Consider the following 23,022-nt stretch of genomic DNA (forward strand, 5'->3'; position numbering starts at 1 on the left):
GAAGAGGAAGGAGTTCAAGGAGTGGCAGAAGGCGAAGGGTATGGGCGCAGAAAAAGCAGAGCATGAAAGTTATAAGGCAGCCAAGAAGGCTGCAAAGAAAGAGGGAGCAAAGGCACAGGAGGCATGTAGGAAAATGTTCGGAGAACGCTTGGATTCGGAAAAGGGTCAGAGAGCGATATGCAGGATTGCAAAGCAGATAACGAAAGAGAGGTGTGATGTGATGGGGGTGAGTTGCTTGAAGGATGAAGTGGGACAAATCGTTGTCGACCCAGATGGAATTAAAGGAAGATGGAAGAGATATATGAAAATACTGTTGAATACAGAGAATGAATGGGATGGCAACATAGAGAGTAACCCAGTTTTAGGACGGGCAGAGAAGATAACTGAGAAGGAAGTTGAGGAAGCAATCAAAGCAATGAAGAGTAGAAAAGCGGGAGGGCCGACGGGAGTTGTGGGAGATATGTTGAAGGCAGCAGGAAGTTGGGGTGTGAAGAGAATGACAGAGATCTGTAATCTGGTGGTGAAAGAAGGCCGCATTCCAGTGGATTGGGAACTGAGTACCCTCGTCCCTCTATACAAGGGGAAAGGTGACCCTCTGGAGTGTGGCTCGTGCCGAGCGATAAAGTTATTGGAGCATGGAATGAAGGTATTGAAAAGGGTGTTGGAGAGGAGGATAAGGAAGAAGGTGAAGATCGCCGAAATGCAGTTTGGATTTATGCCAGGAAGAGGAATGACAGACGTGCTCTTTATTGTGAGGCAGTTGCAGGAGAAGTACATGGAGAAGAGGAAGAAGTTGTTTCTTGGGTTTGTTGATCTGGAGAAAGCATTCGATAGGGTTCCACGCGAAGTATTGACATGGGCATTGAGGAAGTTAGGAGTGGAGGAATGGTTGATCAGAGTCGTGATGGCAATGTACAAAAGAGCGCGCACAGCTGTAAGGGCGAAGGACGGGAACAGTGGTGAGTTTGAGGTGAAGGTGGGAGTGCATCAGGGGTCGGTACTAAGTCCACTACTATTTGTAGCTGTGATGGAGGTGCTGGCTCAGAAGGTAAAGGAGGGTTTACTGTGGGAGTTGTTGTATGCAGATGATCTGGTGTTGATTGCGGAAAGTAGGGATGGACTGAAGGAAAAGATGAACAAGTGGAAGGAATGTATGGAGACAAAAGGTCTGAAGGTGAATATAGGAAAGACGAAGGTGATGGCAAGTGGTAAAGCATGTGGTGAGGTGGAAAGAACTGGGAAGTGGCCATGTGCTTTGTGCAGGAAGGGTGTCGGAGTGAACTCCATTCAATGTACAATGTGCGCTGAGTGGATTCATCAAAAATATAGTGGTCTGGGAGGGTCATTAACCAGTGTGGCAGCTACATTCAAATGTAAGGTGTGCACAGAGGGAGCTGCAGGTGGAGGAAATGTTGAGTTGGATCTTGGAGACGGCGTGAAGCTGGAAGGTGTGAAAACATTTTGCTACCTAGGAGACATGCTGAATGGAGAAGGTGGATCAGACTCGGCAAAGGTTGCGAGAGTGAGATGTGCATGGAAGGAGTTTCGGGAGCTGAGTGGCATGCTGATGAGGAGGGGAGTGTCGTTGAAGCTGAAGGGAAAGGTGTATGCTGCATGTGTGAGAAGTGTTATGATTTATGGGAGTGAGACATGGGTAATGAACGTAGAGCAGCAACGAAGGCTGGAAAGGGTGGAAATGCGAATGGTTCGGTGGATGTGCGGAGTATCGTTGAGAGAGAGGAAGACAAATGATGAATTGCGAAAGTTGATGGGAATAGAGCCTGTGATTGATGCTGTGAAGAGGAACAGGTTGAGATGGTTTGGTCATGTGTTGAGGAAGGATGAAAGTGACTGGTTGAGAAGAGTGATGGAAATGAATGTAGAAGGAAGTAGAGGACGGGGAAGACCGAGAAAGACTTGGCTAAAGATGGTGGAAGAAGAAATGCGGGCAAGGGGGTTAACAAGGAGAGATGCAGAAAATAGGGCAAAATGGAGAAGATTGTCATGGGGACCGCAAGGCTAACCCCCGCTCTAGCAGGGAAAATGGCCTTAAAATGCATGTTGTTGTTGTTTCTCCCTCCCAATGCAGTCTCAATGTCTATGAGCTATACTGCGGTATTGCTGGGCACCGGAGGCGCCCCGGCAATGCCGCGCTGTAAGATATTTAATTATTTGGCATGGGGGTGGTGTACTTTGAATGTATCTGTACCTGTTCATTAATTAATTATTTGTTTTTGGGATTCAATAATTGTTTTATTAATTTTCAAAAAGTTACAGCTTCGGATGAAACACTGGTGGTTTAGGTATGCTATTAGCCAATTGATTAAGAAATTAATTATTTTATCATTATTATTTATTTATTTTAGTTACACAATTAATCAATTAATTATTGTACATCTCTGCCTCCCAATACCTTCTCTATAGTCCAGGAGCCAGTTTTCAAGAGTGGCCTAGAAAATGAGTTTCATGCAACACCCACTACACAGTAGGTTTGTCATTTCAGGGTGCTTGGGATACATCTGTAGAACAAATCCAGCCCTGATGTACAGTTAAATTGTGGCAGCAACAATAAATGGCAGCCACTTTTCTATTAAGGGGGTAGCGTGAAGCTCGAAATTGAAGTTTTTGTTTTTTTTGTATTTTTGTTTTTTCAGCTCTTCCAATAGGGATTCTTCAACATTATAATTAAAAGGATAGTGGGAAGTATGAGGGGATTTTCGTTATGCTGTTCAAGTATGATTAAAAAAAAAATTATTATTATATCTTGTATTATACCCAAAACACACAAAATCGCTGAAATATGTAGTTTTTGCTTTTCGACTGTAATTATGCAATATCATCTTTATGTTGTTCAAATGCGGTTATGGTTGTAATATGATATATCTTTACGATCTTTGCAAGAGACAAAATTGGACAATCCTTAAGTAAAGTCAGAAAAATATAGATTTCATTTCCCCTTAAATCCATCAACCCCACTCATGTTATGACCAAAAGTCCACAAGTAATCTCAGCAAAAAATATCTCACCAGGTCAAATCTGGCTGCGTATCATAACCAGAGTCATTCACTGAACATTACAATGTTAACATATAACTGTTATTTGTTGTATTATTAAAATAAACACACATATTTTGCTACTGAATCATCCTCTAAGTCTAAGTGGTATAAAATCACGAAAATGTCATCATTAATTTTCCTCATCATCATCTTCTGAGTCGCTTGTGGTAGGTTCTTTATTTGGGTTTTTGCATTGTTCACCTCCCATGCAAGTGCAGGCTTCTGTGCATGGCATGTTATTGTTCTTGCAGGCACATACGTGGCTGCGTTGACATGCAGACACTTTACACTTGCACGCGGTCAGCTCAACTAGTCCAAATGGACTGGCTCAACTTTCTGGTAGCATGTCCTTGGACCTCCTCAGATTTCGATCATGAAGACTCAATGGGCGAATTTGGATGCCTGCACAGTCCTTCAAATCGGTCCTGATGATCTGAGCAGCATGGTAAATGGTGCTCATCGGCCCAGCGTCTGCATCGTCATGGGTAACGTATGCTGTATCAGTAGTTGCAGTTTGTCTCTCTTTCAAATGAGCGGCGTTGATAACTTCACATAGTGAGATCTTGCTGGAGTATACCAATTGGGATTTGCTTCGATCCTGCTGTTGATGAAAAACCACACTCTCCTTGAAGTGATTCTGGAGCCTTAGCTTGAGCCTCTGGCTGGTATAGCTATCTGCTGTTTTAACATCCATACCTGTCAGAATAGTCTTGTACTTTGCAAGAAGGCTGGTGAGCTCATATGCCTTTCCTCGCTGGATGCCTACTTCAACCGAGGACATGAGCTTTGTAAAGGCATCTGAATAGACATCTTCTGTGCGTGTGCGCTTCTCTTCATTGTATGCATTGTACTTGAGGTTCGCTTTGCTTGTATACTGAGCTTTACATGGGTTGTGGTATTTAGCCTCAGCAGTTATCAGGTCAATGCCACCTATCTTGGTAAGCATGTCGTCGTCTCCCTTTACATATGCTGATTGCTGTATTGCGGTACACGCATCAAACGTTGTAATATTGTACAGTACCTTGCTCTTTCCATGGTACTTGCGTTGACAGAAGAGACACAACGACCAGTCCACAGCAGGTGCTGAACTTCTCAGCCGGGTTGTACTTTCGTCAACGTCCTTCAAACAGCAATCCTCTGCTGGCTTTCCATGGACATACTTAAAATTGTGTGAGCTTGTGTACGACTGGTAACACGCACGATGTCAAACAGTTTCCATCGTGTGCAACGTTTCAATAGAAGTCTCGAGACTTTGGTAGGTTTCATCACGTCTGTATTTGCAGCTGATACAAACTTTGCAATTCCTTCATCACCTGCTTTCCTTAAATCTGAAGCTGTGCTTGTTTGGCAGATGATGCATTTTCTCCAATCGTTTAGTATCATGCGTTTTTGTGGTAGAAGTGGGAAAGATTCCTCTGCACTACTCTCGCTCGCCATGCTTAGGTTGTTATGTTCCTTGCTTCTTATTCAGACAACTGCAAAATACAAAGTGCAGTTTCATGTTACAACAATAATATGATATTTCATCACATCAATACTATTTCAATGCATCGACAACTGTGTAAAATGTTTTGATAGCAAAATATTTGGAAATTTCGTATGAATGAAACTTTCACAACAAAATTGGATGTATCTTACCTGTAGGGGCTAAGAGAAAAAATAAATAAATGAAATCCGTCAAAATCTCAGATTTACGCCGCGGACACCACCCCCCTCATAGAAAAGTGGCTGCCATTTATTGTTGCTGCCACAATTCAACTGTACATCAGGGCTGGATTTGTTCTGTAGATGTTCCCCAATCACCTGAAAGTGACAAACCAACGGTGTAGTGGGTGTTGCACGAAACCATTTTGAGCAGATTCTGGCTCCTGGACTACTATGTGCTGCACGGATGCATCGCTGGGCACCGAGGGCGCCCCGGCAATGCCGCACGCTGGAGGATGTTATTTATTTGTTTGGCATGGGGGCGGTGCACTTTGAATGTGTCTCTACTTGTTCTTCAATCTGTTTGTCCAACCCTTCCTTTCTCCCAACCCCCATTAACTCATGGGTTCCTTCAGCACCAGAATCCCACTGAGACGATGCTGCTTGTGCTCTCACTGGACGGGACACTTCGTGCTGTGGATAGCCGTTCTGGCAAGCTGCTATGGGAGCTCGATGGAGGTACAGAACTTGGACTACTCAACCTATTCCTAAAACTTTTGCACCTGCTTACTGCAAGAATATATATATATATGGTCTTGGCTTAATGGTTAAGGTTTCTGGCTTAAGACATTATGTATGTATGTATGTATGTATGTATGTGGGCAAATGTGGCATTGGGAAAACTCGAAAGCGCTGCAAGGATTGTGTAAACGCTACGCTAAAAAACTGTGATATCGACCTGGCCAAGTGGGAACACCAAATCGTATATCACTCGTCTAGGAGAAGAATTGTCAACAATGGCGTCACAAAATTCGAGGAGGTGAGAAGTGAGCGTATCCACCAGGCCCATTTGAGGGGAAAGAATCTGGACCAAGCGGCATCGACCAGATTCCAGTGTGACACGTACGGGAGACCGCGTGTAACTGTGGCTGACCTTGCTGCGCATTCTCGTGCTTGCCACAGGGCGTAATAACCCAACAGTCTTCGTCGGACTCGACTTAACTTCCATCATCAGCATGTATCATAGACGTATGTATGTTTGTATGTATGTACACTACCGGTCAAAAGTTTTAGAACACCTCAATTTTTCCAATTTTTATTGATATTTAAGCAATTCAAGTCCAGTGAATAATCTGAAATGGTACAAAGGTAAGCAGTAAACTGCTCGAGGTTAAAAAAAAAAAAAAGGTTAGCAAAACGGGAAAATAATGTAAATTGCACAGTTATATTGTAAAAAAAAAAAAGGCCTTCTTCAGGGAACAAGTAATGGGTTAACAACTTACAGCTGTTCTGCAGCAATGTAAGTAAATTAAGCCTTGCAAGTCGATGCAAACAATTCCTACAGGTGTCCCAACCTCTGCTGATTACTTGATTACAAACCCCCTGTCTGTATAAAAGCAGTATTGGAACAGACTGTTATTACACCCTCTGAAGCATTATTTGGACAATATTGCACTCCAGGAAGTAGTATATTGGAAACTGGAGGAAACTCTGACAGGAAGAGGTCTGGCAGACCCAAAGCCACAAGAGAAGCAGAAGACAAGTTTCTGAGAGTCAACAGATTGCGTGATAGGCGGCTCACAGGACAACAGCTTCAAGCACAGTTAACACTGGTCGAAGTAAGCAAGTCTCAGTTTCAACTGTGAAGAGAAGACTTCAAGCTGCAGGTTTGACAGGTCGAGTGGCAGTAAGAAGGTCATTGCTAAGATGGCAAAATAAGAAAAAGAGGCTTGCCTGGGCCATGAAGCACCACCAGTGGACTACTGAAGACTGTAAGAAGGTCTTATGGATCTATGAATCAAAATTTGAAATCTTTGGTTCATCACGCAGGGTTTTTGTACGCCGTCGAGTCGGTGAAAGGATGGTTCCTCAGTGTGACACCAACTGTCAAACATAGAGGAGGAAGCGTGATGGTCTGGGGCTCTTTTGCTGGATCCAGAGTCGGCGACTTGCACAGAGTGACTGGCACCCTGAACCAAAAGGGCTACCACAGCATTTTGCAACCATGCAATACCCTCTGGTATATGCCTAGTTGGTCACGGGTTCATCCTACAGCAAGATAATGACCCTAAACACACCTCCAGGTTATGTCAAAACTACCTTTGAGGAAAAGAACAAGACGGTAGGCTTCAAATCATGGAATGGCCAGCACAGTCTCCAGACATAAACCCCATTGAGCTGGTTTGGGATGAACTGGACAGAAGGATGAAAGCAAAGCAACCTACAAGTGCAACACATTTGTGGGAACTTCTGCAACAGTGTTGGGAAGAACTTCCCGAACAATATTTGATTTACATTGCAGAAAGAATGCCACGAGTGTGTTCGGCGTTTATATCTGCAAAAAGTGGCTACTTTGCTGAGTCAAAAATTTGAATTAAATTTTGTTAATCAAAATGATTATATGATTTATTTTTTATCTCCAATTGATTATTTGTTCTATGCTTAATTTCAGAGTACATTGAGACATTAAACTGCGTAAATTTCAATAAAAACTGGAAAGATTGAGGTGTTCTAAAACTTTTGACTGGTAATGTACGTACATCTGAAAATCATATGTTGCCTGGTAAATTCGGACACACAAATTCACTCGGGGATACTCGACTGAAATGATTTTGCTGTGGAGTCGCAAAATTGAAACATTGGAATTTTAATCACCAATTTACAAACGAAGTCACTGTGGTAACCAGACAAGGCAAGATAGGCGAAAAATATACAGGAGTGGCAAAGTCAAAAGTGGCAGTGGCCTGAAACATGGGAAGGGAGCACAATCTCTGGGTCAAAACCAACCTGCCCTGGCACACGCATCAGGTGGTGCTTCCTGGCACACCAATCATCACGGGGGAGGAAACTTTGATTAACTCACAAAACATGTGTGGTTTCTCGTACCAAACCAACACTAATCTCCTCCGGAGATCTCCCCCTGGAACATTGCAAAACATGCACTCAGCCCCCCGAATCCATAACCATCCGTACATTACGTACAACTTTTCGGCGAACATGTCCTCAATAAAACACTGCAATTACTAACTTTATCCATTATCCTGTCTTTTCGACGAACAAAACCACTGGGATGGCACCACACGAGCCTCGTTGGCCATGTTTTTGTGAAAACCTTGCAGTCATCTTCTTCTTCTTCTTTTTTGAGGTTTACTGGCGCTTTCAGAGCCACGAGGCTCTATATGCGCCACGCACCCTAACATCCAAACATACCAACCAGGAGATTAACACGAGAAAAACTAGAGACTCACACTGCTAACCCCGTCTCTTTGATAAACTTTAAAACTGTTCGACAAAACCCAGGATGTTTCAGATCCAGCCAGCAAAAGGCTTCCGGCAGACCTGACCACGTGATCCCCATTCCGCGGACAGAAAGCTGAAGACGAGATCTAGCATTATTATAACGCGGACAAAAGGAAAAAACATGGTCCAGATCTTCGGGAACCTTACACCGATCGCACCACCCCGAGGGATGGCACCCGATCCTGTGAAGATAAAAATTGAGAAAACAATGCCCAATTCTAAGTCGAGATAAGATAGACTGCTCCCTGCGAGGGAGCCGGGGAGACGACCCCAAGGACACGATCGATGGGTGCACCTTGTGACACCACCTCCCCTTAGGGGAGGAGTCCCACTGACTTTGCCATCTATATAATAATAGCGTAAGGACTCGACTTTGTTATCCCTTTTACGCCGCACCCAGTGACCCGATGCCCACGGCACTAATGGATTTACGATCTACGAACCGCGCTCTTTGTTTATCAGGTACAGCCATACTCGAAAAATCTGAATTAGCCGACGTTGGGGCCCAAAAGCATCCGATTAACTGCCGATACGACGCCATCTTATTGGCGTCTGCTGGGTGAAGGCGAAGCAAGCCGTACGCTGATTGGACAGTCGAAGTCGACAGCAAGCCGTCCACTGAGTGGACAATCCTGAGCATGCATTTGTGCCGGTGTCGTCGATCGCGGTGTACGCTAACCTCATCAGGTGGGTTTGCCATAATTTCTTCCAACCGCGCTCTTTGTTTATCACGTACAGCCATACTCGAAAAATCTGAGCAATAAATACGTTGTTCATATACGCACTCTTCATTCTCATCTTTCTTCCTAACTCTTACTCGGACAAGCAAATCCCCTATGCCATCCATAATGGTGCACTCTATCCATACACCACATCCTCCCTTCCGTGGATGTTCCACGGGTTTCGGCTAGTATAACATTAATTTTCTGTTTAATTAAATTAGAGAGGTCTGCCTGGCCTAGCGGAACCGGGGTTGCGAAATCCAGATTGAGGGCGCGTTTGGCCGCCTGATCACACACTTCGTTGCCTGCAATGCCCACATGGGCCGGGACCCAGCATAGATCGACGACCGTGCCCCTCCAATGGGCGAAACTTACGAGATTAATTACCTCAAGAACCAATTCGTTCCTACTGCCAGGCTGGAACGACCTAAGCGCTGTCAGAGCCGAGAGAGAGTCGGAAAATATGACCGCGCTGAGGGGATAAAAGTCTATAATCCATTCAAGAGCCAAAACAATTGCATAAAGTCCTGCCGAAAATACCGACAGGTGGTCTGAAAGCCTGAAAGCCTTGGTCACCTTCACATCAGGGATGCAGAAGGCAGCCGCAGTACGGCCAAGACCCGGATTTTTGGAGCCATCTGTATAAGCATGGAGAGATTGACTCCAGAACTTGTGAATGAATTCCACAGCCATGTTACTTGTCACGACGGGATTGTCCCTGTGTGTCATACTCTGTAAATCCAGGTGAATTCTTGGAACCACGAGGGTCCAAGGCGGCCATAGGGACACTTTATTGGCTGTGTTAACCGGGGGGAGGTCCAACCCCAACCCTTTAACCGCCCTAACACACTTGAGACCAAAAGGGGGGAGCCGACAGAGATTACCGAGAGCATGATACTCCCAGCAATCCAGGAACGGAGAACTGCCAGGATAATTTACCCCGAAGGAAATGCATTTGGACCAGTATTTGAGGATAGACACTTCCCATTGAAGTGACAAAGGCAGCTCACCCGCTTCAACCAGGAGAGCGCTCACTGGAGAGCTTTTAAAGGCACCAAGACAAATGCGGAGAGCTTTGGACTGAACTCATTCCAACCTCCTCCGGATGGACAGGGACATGTCCCAAAAGGCTTGACACCCGTAATCAAAGTGCGAACGTATTAGAGCTCTGTACAAGATAAGGAGGCTATCCTGGTGGGCACCCCAAGAAGTACCGGAGATACAACGGAGAAGGTTGAGACCCTTCGAGCACTTAGCTACAAGTTTGGCACAATGGGCATTCCAGGTTAAGCCCTTATCAAAGATCACCCCCAAAAAGGGGACCACCGGAGAGACTTTTAGGGCCGTGCCATTGACTGTTAATCTGACGTCCTCAACCTTTCTCTTGAGAGTAAAGATTCCAAGCTTAGACTTAGGCCCAGAGATGGCAAAACCCCATTTTGCAGCCCACTGCTCAATACTGACAACATCAGCCTGAAGGCGCTTGGAGATGAACGCACAGTTCCTGCCCCGAACCCAGATAGCTATATCATCGGCAAACAAAGACAAATTGCCCCGCACCCCTGGAAGAGAGGCAACATCATTTATCATTATGTTAAAAAGGGTGGGACTAATACAACTACCCTGAGGAATACCCTTTTTAGTGAGAAACATGGAGGACAGAGCAGCACCAACACGCACTTGAAAAGATCTGCCAGACAGGAAATCACGGACCCATCAGAAAAGTCTGCCCCTGATGCCTAACTGGTGAATCTTAAACAGACTTGCAGTCATCCTCCCCGGTCTCAAACGTCATGCCTGCTCAGTCGACGTAATTTCCGCTACCAATGGGCGTGGCCAACACCATGTTACCTTCCGGTGTGAATTTTTTTTTTTTTACCAGCCGGTTACACATAGAAAAAAACAGGGCTGCCAGATCTCCACCAAATTTTGCATATGTGTTGGTACTATCCAAGTTCAGGTCGTAGGCACAAGGAAAAAAAAATGCAGGCGGCCGGAAAACGACTTGCCATTGCTCCTGAAGGGAACGGGTGTTGCTAGTGGAAAATAAATATCTCCTCTCTCTGTCTATTCCAGTGTACCTTGAGAGCACTGTTTGGATGCCATAACTACTGTTGTAGAAACTAGAGCATTCATAGACCATGATACCCCACCCAGTGTTTCTTCAATTTTACTACAATTTTAATAAATTGATTAAATATTGTTAAATATTGTCAAATATTAAATTAAATTAAATATTGATTTTAACGATCGTTAAAAAAATCCGAAAGTTTAGTGATATTGAAGTCGTCCAGCATCAGTCCCGAACACCACTCTTATACACCACCCCTTTGAATCTTTATTTAAATTGAAGTACTGCAAGCCTGGAGGTTCTTGGAAGTATTATGACAGAAGATTTGTGTTCTCGTATTCAAGTATATAATTCAACTTAAATTAAATAAAGATTGCAAAAGTCGTATAAATAAATTAGTTCCAGTTTTACCACCATTTTCCGCAGTCTTTTACCTCACCCTAAGCACACGTAACACATTCATTATGCATGCCTGTTGTTTGTGTCCTTTAGGACATCCTTAAAAACAGTACCTTTCCTGTTTGGAATGATTTTTCATTTTGTTTCACTGCCAGGCAGGCAGAGTAAAAATATCATCTCACTCCTTTCTGCGCATGTGTGGTCGGGACGAACCCGGAGCCAAAATGGCAAACATGTCTTCCGATTCATGTTCGAATTAATGTTCAAAATATAACATTCAATTTAAATAGGCTGTTCATCAATCATAAACTGACAATAATAAATTGCCAGGATGGACGGACGGACGGACATGAAGCAATTGCTTAACCCCGCTTTTCGCTTCGCGTGCGTGGGGTAATAAAAGCTGCTTTATTTTACCTGTTGATGGTTTTCTCTTTTTTCTTTTTTTTTGCAGATCCGATGATTACAATGTCTGAGACGCCAACAGAGTAAGTACCACAACCTAGAGCTACATCACGACTTATCCATCTTTCTTTACCTCAGAAGTTCATGTTACTTCTGTTGATTCATCCCTGGCTTTCACCATCACTGAATTTACAAGATGTATTCTCAGATTATCTCTTTGGATTCAAGCGAACCTGCTGATGTGAGAGCCTGTCACCAAATCCTGTGCTCTGTTTACAGACCAGCTTTCCTGCCAGACCCCCAAGATGGAAGCCTTTACGTGATGGGCAGCCAGAGCTTTCAAGGCCTCGTGGTTTGTCTCTTCTGCACTTTGCTTCACACACATTTTCTTCACCAAAACTTGATGATTTCATAATTATTTATTTGGTAGACCTCAGCTTTGGTTGTACATCAGTCGTTTTTATGCCTCTGCCGACGAAGTCGCCAGAGGCATTATGTTTTCAGGTTGTCCGTCTGGCTGTCCGTCCGTCCGTGACAGGTTTTCATTACCGTGATAACTTGAGAACGGCTAAATGAATCTTAGTTAAACTTAGCACAGGTATTTATAATGAGGTAAAGATTAACTGATTAGATTTTTGGTTCAAGCGGTCAAAGGTTAAAGGTCAAAGTCTGTAATAGGTCTATATCTTGAGAATGGCTAAAGGGATCTAATTCAAACTTGGTACAGATATGTATAATGATGTAAAGATTAACTGATTAGATTTTGGGGGTCCTGGGGTCAAAGGTCAGAGGTCATGTCAGGTAAAAATGTGAGAACTTGTGAAGAGCTGAAGGGATATAAATTAAAACTTGGTACAGGTATGTATGAGGGCCAGTCATTAAGTAAACTTAAAATGGCGATATGAATTTGAGAATGTAATATGTGTGGTTGTAGACGACATATGTTATATTTATGGGTAAGAGTCATGTTTCGCCTGTTTTAGATCTGGCAACATTGAGTGTATGACGTCGGTAGAGCAGTTACAAGATGGCGGATCCCTTAGAAGCATGCACCAGGGAGGAGCAACGTTCTGTCATCCATTTCTTTGGAAGTGAGGGTGTGAATCTCAGTGAAATCCATCGCAGAATGAAGATGCAATATGGTGTAGCATGTTTTTCGCTGCAACAGGTGTACGACTGGAACAGGAAGTTTAAAAGTGGAGTGTCCAGTGTTTTTTTTTTTTTTTTTTTTTTTTTTACAAGATCGAGGCTCGTGTAAGAGCTAAAATTATTTACATGACAACTATCGGGGATGCCTCTTCATGGTGGTTGTACCCCCTCAACACAAGTTGGGGGCCAAATCGTCCCCATTCTTCCCTGCTGCCCAAATGTTTCTCTCTCGCTGTTTTTCTTTCACTCTCTCTTTTTCTTTATTTTTCTCCCTTTTTTCTCTTTTTCTTTCTTTTTCTCTCTTTTTTCTCTCCCTCCAACTCTGTTGTGACCCTGATTTTGTGAAGGCGGGGGTCCACCATCCTGGATGTGGGGGATCTATGGGTCGCTCCTGCGAGATTGATCAGTTGTCTCCGATTGGCTTCTTCACGAGAACTGTCCGGGGCTATACAACAACAACAACAACAACAACAACAGCACACAGCAGCCACAACACGTTACATTCGTTATTCATGCCTGTTGTTTTTGTCCTTTATTAAAACTTCCATAAAAACAGTTTGGAATGATTTTCAATTTTGTTTAACTGCCAGAGCCAAATAAATAAATAAATCAACAAAAATCGCACCCGTGTCCGAAGGAAGCGATTCAGTTTGGCATTTTAATATGAAATAGGCAAAGCCTAGAAATGAACGAAACCCATTAGAATTACCATGCTGCTCGCTCAGGCTGGCCACACACAGCCGACACACCAGAAATGATGTCTGCAAGGTAGGTGCCTAGACAACTTGCACCCAAACTGAAAGAATGGCGAGTGGACACATGTGAAGAACTTCTGTGTCGTTACAAAACAGAAGGCGTCAATTTCTTACAGCGTGTAGTGACTGGGGATGAAAGCTGGGTCCACTACTTTCAGCCAGAAACGAAGAGGGCAAGCAAAGAGTGGCGCCATTCAACTTCACCGAAGCCCAAAAAGTTCCGCACAAAGCCGTGCACTGGGAAAGTGATGCTGACGCTCTTCTGGGATAGCCGAGGCCCACTTGTAGAGCATTACATGTCCAGAGGGACCACAGTCACCAGTGCATCATACTGCGACCTTAAAAATCACCTGAAACCAGCAAGAAGATCAAAACGTCGTGGACTACTCACTACCGGTGATTTGCTGCAGCATGACAATGCTCGGCCCCATACTGCCCGCGCTACAGCTGCAACAATGGACGTGTCGATTGTTTTAGAAAATAACTCATAATGGCAAAGTGATTCTCATGGGAACAAAGCTTGGTTTCGAGATGCTGAGAATCCAAATCCTTAATACTATATTGTCGTAAGTCAAAATGGAATCCACAACCTCTGGGATCCTCACCACTTCGCCACGACCACACGCAAAGTGATGTGAAATTACCATTTTGTACATATCTGTTCATGGACCCCCAACATGATTGCTCAGCTGGCTGCCTCACTTATGTTGGAGTATCTGTTTTTCAGAATCATTGGAATCTCCCGCGATGAAGCTAACTCCGAGGGCCTTTCACTTACTCACCGCAGGCAGGTTGGTGGTCTTTCTGTGTTCTACCGACTCCTCTCTGGCCTAGCTCCCCCAGCTCTCTCTGTGCTCTGTCCCCCCAATATTCCTTCAGGTCGCACAAGATCTGCCAGAAACCCTCTTATGGTTAAACTGCCAAAATCAAGACTCACTATTCACCTTCACTCCTTCATGCCTCTTTACTCCCACCTCTGGAACAAACTTCCTCACTCTCTTCAGTCCCACTCCTCCCTCCAGGTCTTCAAAACAGCTGTTCACCACCATCTCTTATCTTCCCCCATCCAAAACCTTGATCTTTTCTACCCCCGTTAATTCACCCCAGATCCACTTTTTTGAAATTCCGACTTCTTTCCTGGAAGTTCCAGCAGTGTCCATGGGTTTTATACCTTTCCCACCCCCCCCCCACCCGCCTTCCCGTGCCCCCTCCCCCCAAGCTCTCTCCCTCCCACAGATCTCCCCATGTCCCTGTTCTCTGCTGTTGTACTTGTGTGCTTCCCTCTCTCTCCGCATCGTCTCCCACTCCCTTTTTTGTATGTTTTGTGTGTCCGTTTGTTGTTTTTTTTGTGATTGATGTTAGCTCTTACACGAGCCTCGATCTTGTATACTAAAAAAATAAAAATAAAAAAATAAGAAAAAGAGGAGCACTTTCTGCAATCGTGCCACTTAGCCACATATATATATAAAACTTGTGACCATTTGCGTCCACTGCCCGGTCTCACCCCAGGTATGTTACCATCGATTTAGTGACCCTATACTGTTTTCTTGGAACCCAACAGGCAATAAATGAAGATTTTTTTTGATGTTCTTCTCTTTGGATTTACTCTAAGATTGATCTGGTACCGTTTGGATGTTCTTCAACAGAAACTTCCCTTCTCCATCCCGGAACTGGTTCATGCTGCACCCTGCCGCACATCTGATGGCCTACTCTACACAGGTCTGCTACCCACCGCACGAATATGCTGCACCCAACACATGTGGTAGGATAAGGTTTATTTAACATGGTCAATCCCTTATCACATCATGTCTGTTTACAACCATCTCTGATGTGTACTAACACCACCACCAAGTACTGAGCCTTAAGACATGGAGAAATTGTGACCTGGTCACTCTCTTCCAACCTCTATACAGGTGTAACTTTCTCAAATTATACAATGCGTAGCACTGTGCCTCCTCTCATAGTGAGAGAACTAGATTTGTGGATTGTCATTGAATACTTAATATTGTCTTGTGGCGATCTCTTCATGGCAAAAACATCTGAAACGCAACTGGGGACAGGATGACCAGTTGATGCAAAATAGTCTTCAGAGCATGATGTTGGGGATGCTGATGGCACTCAACACTACGCAGGTCTGCTACGGAGTGGCTGCGAAACCCATTAACCCTAGATAGGTGCACCCCTGGGTATACCTTTGGGTACACCTATGTAGAGTTAATGGAATTTTGCCAGAATCAGAAAGGAGTTACTGCGTTGCATTGAGATTGTCACATGATATGTGAATGCCAGAGCTGATAAACACTGATCTCTAAATCAGTGTGCTACGAAACCCACCTAATACCTGTGCCAGAATTGTCTAACAAGATGCGCTATGATTCGCTGATTTAAATGCAAGCTTCTCATTTGCTGAAAAAAATTTTTTACAATCAAATAACATGGTAATTCTCCAAGGACAATCTTCATTTATACACGTTTAGAATCCAAATCCTGAATACTTTTGCATTCAGTTAGAATTAAACCCAAAACCTGTGGGATGGTAGGTTATTGTCTGTACTGTTCGGCCACTCGGTCATTTTATTGTATAACTGAAGACTCCAAATAACTCATTCATTCCAGTTATTAGGTCATCTCATCTTGATTCTCGAAGAGATGAACTTGTAAAATGGGTCGTTATGTCTGGATGTCTGTCCTCAGGATGTCGCTCAGGCTTCAATTTTTGGATTTCGGATCAAGCGGGATCCCAGGGGGGGGGGGGGGGTGGGGGGGGGGGGGGTTACCGCCCAAACTTCGGATCCATACTCATCCCTTATTTACCAACCGATGCTCTGAAACCCGATACAGCCCTTCTATTCGATGGTCTGCAGGATTGTTCGGTCTGATAATCTCCGATTTCCTATCAGGGGAGGTTGGGGGGGGGGGGTGGGGGGTTTCAAGGGATCAGGAGGCTCCCAGGGCCCAAATCAGCAGAGGTCTAAACTACAACCTCAAGAAATGAACGTCAGCCCACTCAGGCTATTTATGTTTAATTGCCATGAAACATTGCACACTTTGGAACACTGAAGCTGCTTAACTTCTTCCACATGTTTATACGCCACACCAAAAAACAAATCACTGGGTTATGGCTATTAATGCTATCTAATTTCTCTTGTTAATGCTCGTCTTAAAGCTCTTCTCCTCTATTAGCATTATTTTCATTTTTTTAAAATCACAAACATATCTCTGCGTATACATACTTCCTGTCATTCAAATCTGAATAGGCAAAAAGCAGGACTCCTGGTCTGTCATCGACGCTTGGACTGGACGTCGAGAGCAGCTCACAGGATCGTATTCACCGAGCAGCAGTGACGTGGAGTCATCCTTGATATATATCGGCCGCAAAGGTAAGTGCAGCTCACAGTTGCTGCAAATGACAGTTGAGTAGTTTCTCCACATCTTAAGCTACATATAACCATGGGCGTTGATTGGTAGGCTATGGGTAGAGGGGGTGGGGAGGATAGCATGACCCCAGTTAGTGTATCGGGTGTTTTTATCTTTGCCGGTGGTCTTGGGGGTGCGCGGGAGGGACGGAAATTCTCCGTATAAATGTGTATCGTGTAGTGCCACCTCCAGGTGGGAGAGGGTATTACAAGTCACCACCATTTACTGTGCAGTTTTCCGGTGCAGTGAGGTGTTTTGAATCATAAGCAGTAGGTGAGGTTTTGCTTCAGGCACGTAACCCCAGTTCTTTTAATTTTATTTCCGGGAGCAATCGAGGCAGCTGTCAGTTGCTTATACACCGGCCAAATAAAGGTATATGGCAGAAGTATGTGTCGCATGCTTGGAACAATATCGCCCATTGGGCGGGTACTCTACTAGTCATAATAAATTATGCAAGCTGGTGTCTGTGTTTGGTCGATGCATTTGGTCGTGATTTATGCAATCTCAACCAAACTTGCCAGTGGGACTAAGGGTCCATCCTAACTCATAAGACAGGTTGTGGCGACACCCCGGAGGTTACAAATGGGGGTGGGAGGGAGGTCGACGCAAATTCTCTATGTAAATGTGTACCGTATAGCACCGCATCCTGATGGGAGCACATATCATGACAGGCCTTCCATCTCGATTGTTTCTGCCTCAATGTTTACATTTTCAGACATTATTTTCAGTCTATTTCAGTCAGAGGCTGGAAAGGGTGGAAATGCGAATGGGTCGGTGGATGTGCGGAGTATCGTTGAGAGAGAGGAGGACAAATGATGAATTGCGAAAGATGATGGGAATAGAGCCTGTGATTGATGCTGTGAAGAGGAACAGGTTGAGATGGTTTGGTCATGTGTTGAGGAAGGATGAAAGTGACTGGTTGAGAAGAGTGATGGAAATGAATGTAGAAGGAAGTCGTGGACGGGGAAGACCGAGAAAGACTTGGCGAAAGATGGTCGAAGAAGAAATGCGGGCAAGGGGGTTAACTGTTAACAAGGAGAGATGCAGAAAATATGGCAAAATGGAGAAGATTGTCATGGGGACCGCAAGGCTAACCCCCACTCTAGCAGGGAAAATGGCCTTAAAATGCATGTTGTTGTGTTGTATTTTCAGTCTATTATGTTGCTTTAGACTAAACTGGAAAATATCCTGAGGAATTCCGATGTTTTATTTGCTTTTTCCATCTTGGAAAAACCTTATCAACTTGGAGCATCATTTGCGTGCCTACTACTCTCTTTTTTTTGGTCCTATTCCTTTATTTTTTGGACTGTACAGTACACAAAAAAGTTGACCCTGCACCCCAATCTCCCAAAAATAATTTTCCCAGAAAACGTAGCACAAGCGGTCATAAAGTGTGCGGAATCCAAAACGGGCCCCGGACCTTATGCCGTATTGACTTTGCGCTATGCACTCACATTTCCAAAGCGATTGATGCCCTTGCAGTTAATCCACTAGAAAGCCATGCTAAGAGCTCAGGAGCTGGTTCAGCAACTCCACTTGATCTCCATTCGAAGATGAGCGATGCCGAGCATCAACGGAACTGTATGATTTTGAGATGTTTTAAACATTGGCATAATACTATAATGTCAGTGTCACCTTTTCTTCATTACTGTACCAGCTTTGCACATCCGTCTGTGAACATAACGCAGTCATCATATAGCATTTAGTTATCTCTTTGAAAGGCTGAGACAAGCAGAACATGCAGAAATATAGTTCAGGATTTACATGCTAATGTTGCATTAAACACCCTCCATCATGACCTGACTTGCAGATGGAACTGCAACATCAGCGCAAACTTTGTCTACTGGTACAATCTTTGGAAATTAATTAATTGATGAATTTCCTGAGTCGCACCGTTTCACCAGAGACCTACAGTGGCATCTTCTGATGTCCTCTTTTACTTGCTTTATCTAGCTGACTTTCTTTATATTGTTCTTCCTCTTCACCGTACCCCACTACAGTTTACACTCTGAGTACATATGACATGCGCACGCGTGCCCTGCGATGGAATGTCACCTATTACCACTACTCAGCACAGCCATTAAAGGACACCTCAGCCTATGGTAGGTTTGAACTCATTTCCTTCTTTCATGTATAATGTGACCTCTGTCTGGATTTAAAATCAGAGTTGCAAGCCGGTGTGATTGCACTAATTTTCTATTGCTACCCATGTGGTACTTTGTTTGCGTAGGTCTAACCCATATTGCTGCGAGTGGTGAAGGAATGCTGGTTACCGCTGACCAAGCCTCAGGGCAATTACTGTGGGCACAGGACTTTTCATCACCTGTGGTGGCAGTACTTGTGTGGAAAGGAGATGAACCGTACCTCGTGCCTCTTGTCGGTCTTGCTCAGGAGACTCTCCGGCTTCGCTTCATTGTGGGGGAGGACGGAATGAGTCGAGCTGTACCTGGGCAACAGATACTTGCTGGTCTACGGTAACTAATTACATTAAATTACAGCATCATAATCACCACGAAGCTGCTTGGTCTGAATAAAATTCTTTGGACCAAACTACAAGCTGCTGATGTGATGAACTGCTGACAAGAGGTGTAGCTCCGTTACTTTGGATTGGATCTTTAGTTGGTTGTCTGACTCTTGCTTATCGATGTTGGCATTCTTTTATTGGTTCTTTTGAACAAAACTAGGCCCAGGTTGGTGGAAGTTTTGGATATAGAGGAGCAATGGTGATTTATCCTGAAAATATTTAGGACCAAAGATATTACTGGAGCTTAATGCTGTTTTTCAGGCCGACGTTGTATTTGGGCAAAACCAAGAGTGGCCTCTACGTGACCAAGTCATGGGCACATGATCGCGTGTCAGTTCTGGTGAATCTTGCACTCCTCCCCATATACATCTCACTCAGTGTGTGTGTGTGTGTGTGTGTGTGTGTGTGTGTGTGTGTGTGTGTGTGTGTGTGTGTGTGTGTGTGTGTGTGTGTGTGTGTGTGTGTGTGTGTGTGTGTGTGTGTGTAAAACAGAAAAGGCTCTTCCGACCCTGAATAAGGAATGATGCTGACGTCACGCACATCACCTCCAAACTCGGATGGCTTACTCAGGTCTTTAAAGACTGATATTTAAAATTAAATGGTCACACGTGGATGAATGCAGGGCCACCGACCAGTTTCACCCTTGTTCAGGCTCATCAGGGCAGCATACTGCAAAATTGTTCATTTGCGAGGCACAGACCGTGTCCCAATGTCCCATAACAGCAAATGTTGCACAACTTCTTAGTGACACATGTTGTCTGCCACACAAATGTAATGTCTCTGCCTCACTGAGCATCAGTTAGGAGGTGGGTAGGATTTTTTCCATGCCATCCCTTCATATGGAGTATTACTGTACTCCATAATATGCAAACACATCTTTAGTACCTCATAACTGGAATGGTGACCATGAACTCCTGTTTAACACCAGCACTTGCTGCAGGAATTATGACTAACACGGGTGACTGCCACATATACACCCTATTTAGGTACACATTATCAGTAATAAGGGACTTCTTCTCCTTCCTTTGTATGCCACACAAGGCTGTGAGGTAGCATCATTGGCTGAGGGACAATGATGCTGTGCCGCTGATCCAACGCCCTCTGTTGGTTCGGGCAGGAATTTGAAATTTGGCCGGGGTGCTTGCCTACTCTTTGCGAAGAACACAATGGGATCTTTAAACGTCCCCAAACTCATGCCTGCAGACCAAACACCCAGTTGAACGTCCATCTGAGGGATTGCACACACATTGATGAATCACCTTGCCTGTGAAACACCAGGATGACAGTTTATAGCTTGACCGAGATTCAAACCCATGCTACATGCTAGACAGCTTAGATGTGAGTGTGGGTCAATATGGGTGAATCATGGGTTACAAGGACAGCGGTGTCAGACACTGGACACCGGCTGCCTCACCTCCTCCACAAGTACATCTTGGTGCTCTTAAAGACCATCTATACAACTTTTCCCAAACTTTTCTTCCCTATGATGTCACACGCTCATAAATACTATACAAAGAAAGCTCTTGTTACTGAGTCTGATGTTCTATCAAAACATGATTGAGTATTGTTTTTTTTTCCTACACTCTTTTGTCCATAAATGTTCCCCCTCTGTTTGTACAGTCATAATCATTGCTCCAATCTTCCAGTGAGGTACCCCAATGACATGTCATGTTATCGTCCAAACCCACCCAAGATCGTTTAGCTCTGACTAATATTACTCGTATTTAAGTCTCTTATACACTCCCTCTCCACCACTCCATTGTTGGTACATCGACTGCCCAACCACTGTGGTCCTCTTCTAATCTATACTATAAGAGAGCCATTTGTCTGTCTGTCTGTGTCACCACTCTTCTCAGGGATGGCTGAACAGATCTTCTTCAGGCTTTCAGAGGTTCATCAGTGAGTGCCAGGGAATGTTTTAGGCAAAAAAATATATATTTTGAAAAAAAAATGTTAGTTTTGAGAAAACAAAAGTGAGTTAGCCTTTGTAGCTATATGAAAGGTAATGTTAAATTATCCCCGATTAGTGTGTGTAATATATTACATATAAAATTTCCTTATTGGGTGTAGGTAGGGGAGTGTTTTAGGCACCTATAAAAACAAAACAACAAAAAAAACAAATTTATTTCTTCAAAATGCCAGCAGGATTAGAATATCACAGGGCAATGCCGGGTACTTCTGCGAGTGTATTTATAAAATAAATTTCTTCAAAGCATGGAACTGAAACCGTCATTAAAAAGATACAAGCCTGGCGTGTAAAGTAAAGCCTGGCGTTGGGTTAATGGTTATAGTGGCTGACTTAAGGTCTTGGGGTCTTGAGTTTGAGCTCCTGTCGTTGCGTTAATAACACCAGGGAAATTGACTCAGCTTGTCATCCTTCCAAGGTTGGCAAAATGAGCACCAGCTGACTTGGAACAGCCGCACTACATCAGTGGCAGAGCCATGCCCCCGACAATGATGTAAATAGCAAGCACAGGCTGCATTCAAAAAGATGATGATGACAAGTCACATGTGATGCAGACCCTAATGACCCAAGCAGATGCAGACACCCCAATGACAAGTAACATGTGCAGATTGTGAGGCAGGATTTTGATTTTTTTTTTTCCTGTCATCTTCTTGAATGCCCATGGTGCTCTTTGTAATGGACGAGACGGATTTCTGAGAAATGTGAATGTTCGGTGCATTTTTGGGTTAAAGTTGGGAACCGAGATCTCGGAACCGAGATCTCAGTCGAGATCTCGCGAGATCACAGTCGAGATCTCGCGAGATCACGGCGAGGTCACGCCTTTTCGAAGCTGTTCCATGCGCTCACGCTTTCGAAGCTAAGTGATCTTTCTCAATTGTGTTTTTGTCGAGACTGTATCTATCTTTCGGTGTATGTACCTATAGCGTATCTTTTGGAAAAATTTCGGTGCTAATTTTTCGTACATGTATACACAATCGTCGGTTAATGCGTATCGAGTATTCTGAGGCCTAGTACTCGTAGGCTTGGCTACCGTACCGTCTCCGACCTTGTGGTTTTGTTTTTCTCTCAGCGATTCGTCGAATGCGCTGCAATTATTTTCGTTCTCTGTTTCGTCCCAGTCGTTCACCCCATACCTCCTTGTTTCCTGCCCCCAAGCCCTCTCCCTCCCACACTTCTCCCTGCTCTCAAATGTTGTGGTTGTGTGCTTCCCCTTCTCTCCCCATCTTGTCTCCCGCTCCCTCTTTTTGTATATTTTGTTTGTCTGGTTGATTTGTTTGTGAAATAAATGTTAGCTCTTTCACGAGCCTCGATTTCAGCATACAAAAAAAAAAAAAAAAAAAACCTCACTTTTTAACATGCTGAATTCGGGTATGCTGAATTCGATTAACCTGGTTCCCAAGCCGAATTTTGAGCTTTTGACCTTCTAATTAGCATAAACAAAATGGCCGCCAAATTGCCATTTTTGGACAATTTTTTTGAACAAGCATTTATATATCATGTATATACATGCAGCTCCTTTACTTTAACTTTACAACTGTTACCCCAAAATACACTTAGAAGCTTATACATGGCCTTTTTTCATAAATGCGTCTCGTCTATAATATATGCGGTGGG

The 23,022-nt window shown here is 44.0% G+C and overlaps 1 protein-coding gene across 11 annotated transcripts in view; it reads left to right on the plus strand.

Moving 5' to 3' along the window:
• The window catches only part of LOC137434235 (serine/threonine-protein kinase/endoribonuclease IRE1), an 86,898-nt gene that overhangs the window by 17,888 nt on the left and 45,988 nt on the right, over positions 1-23,022 (plus strand). For 4 of the 11 annotated variants that reach the window (XR_013624665.1, XM_068127036.2, XM_068127035.2 and 1 more), the window contains exons 2-9: positions 5,117-5,219; positions 11,647-11,680; positions 11,877-11,949; positions 15,148-15,220; positions 16,759-16,881; positions 18,919-19,020; positions 19,149-19,392; positions 19,704-19,782. Coding sequence is in view for 10 of the 11 variants with exons in the window: in XM_068127036.2 (XP_067983137.2) it covers positions 5,117-5,219; positions 11,647-11,680; positions 11,877-11,949; positions 15,148-15,220; positions 16,759-16,881; positions 18,919-19,020; positions 19,149-19,392; positions 19,704-19,782 (831 nt within the window). In the remaining variant the exon portion in view is untranslated. Of the gene's footprint in view, positions 1-3,307; positions 5,220-11,646; positions 11,681-11,876; positions 11,950-12,619; positions 12,689-15,147; positions 15,221-16,758; positions 16,882-18,918; positions 19,021-19,148; positions 19,393-19,703; positions 19,783-23,022 lie in introns of those variants that run through there. The other 7 variants (XM_078785345.1, XM_068127037.2, XM_068127044.2 and 4 more) reach the window with 7 other exon arrangements.

The sequence above is a fragment of the Myxine glutinosa genome, chromosome 10, assembly GCF_964187855.1.
Source record: "Myxine glutinosa chromosome 10, kmMyxGlut1.1, whole genome shotgun sequence".
NCBI classification, from domain to species: Eukaryota; Metazoa; Chordata; class Myxini; order Myxiniformes; family Myxinidae; genus Myxine; species Myxine glutinosa.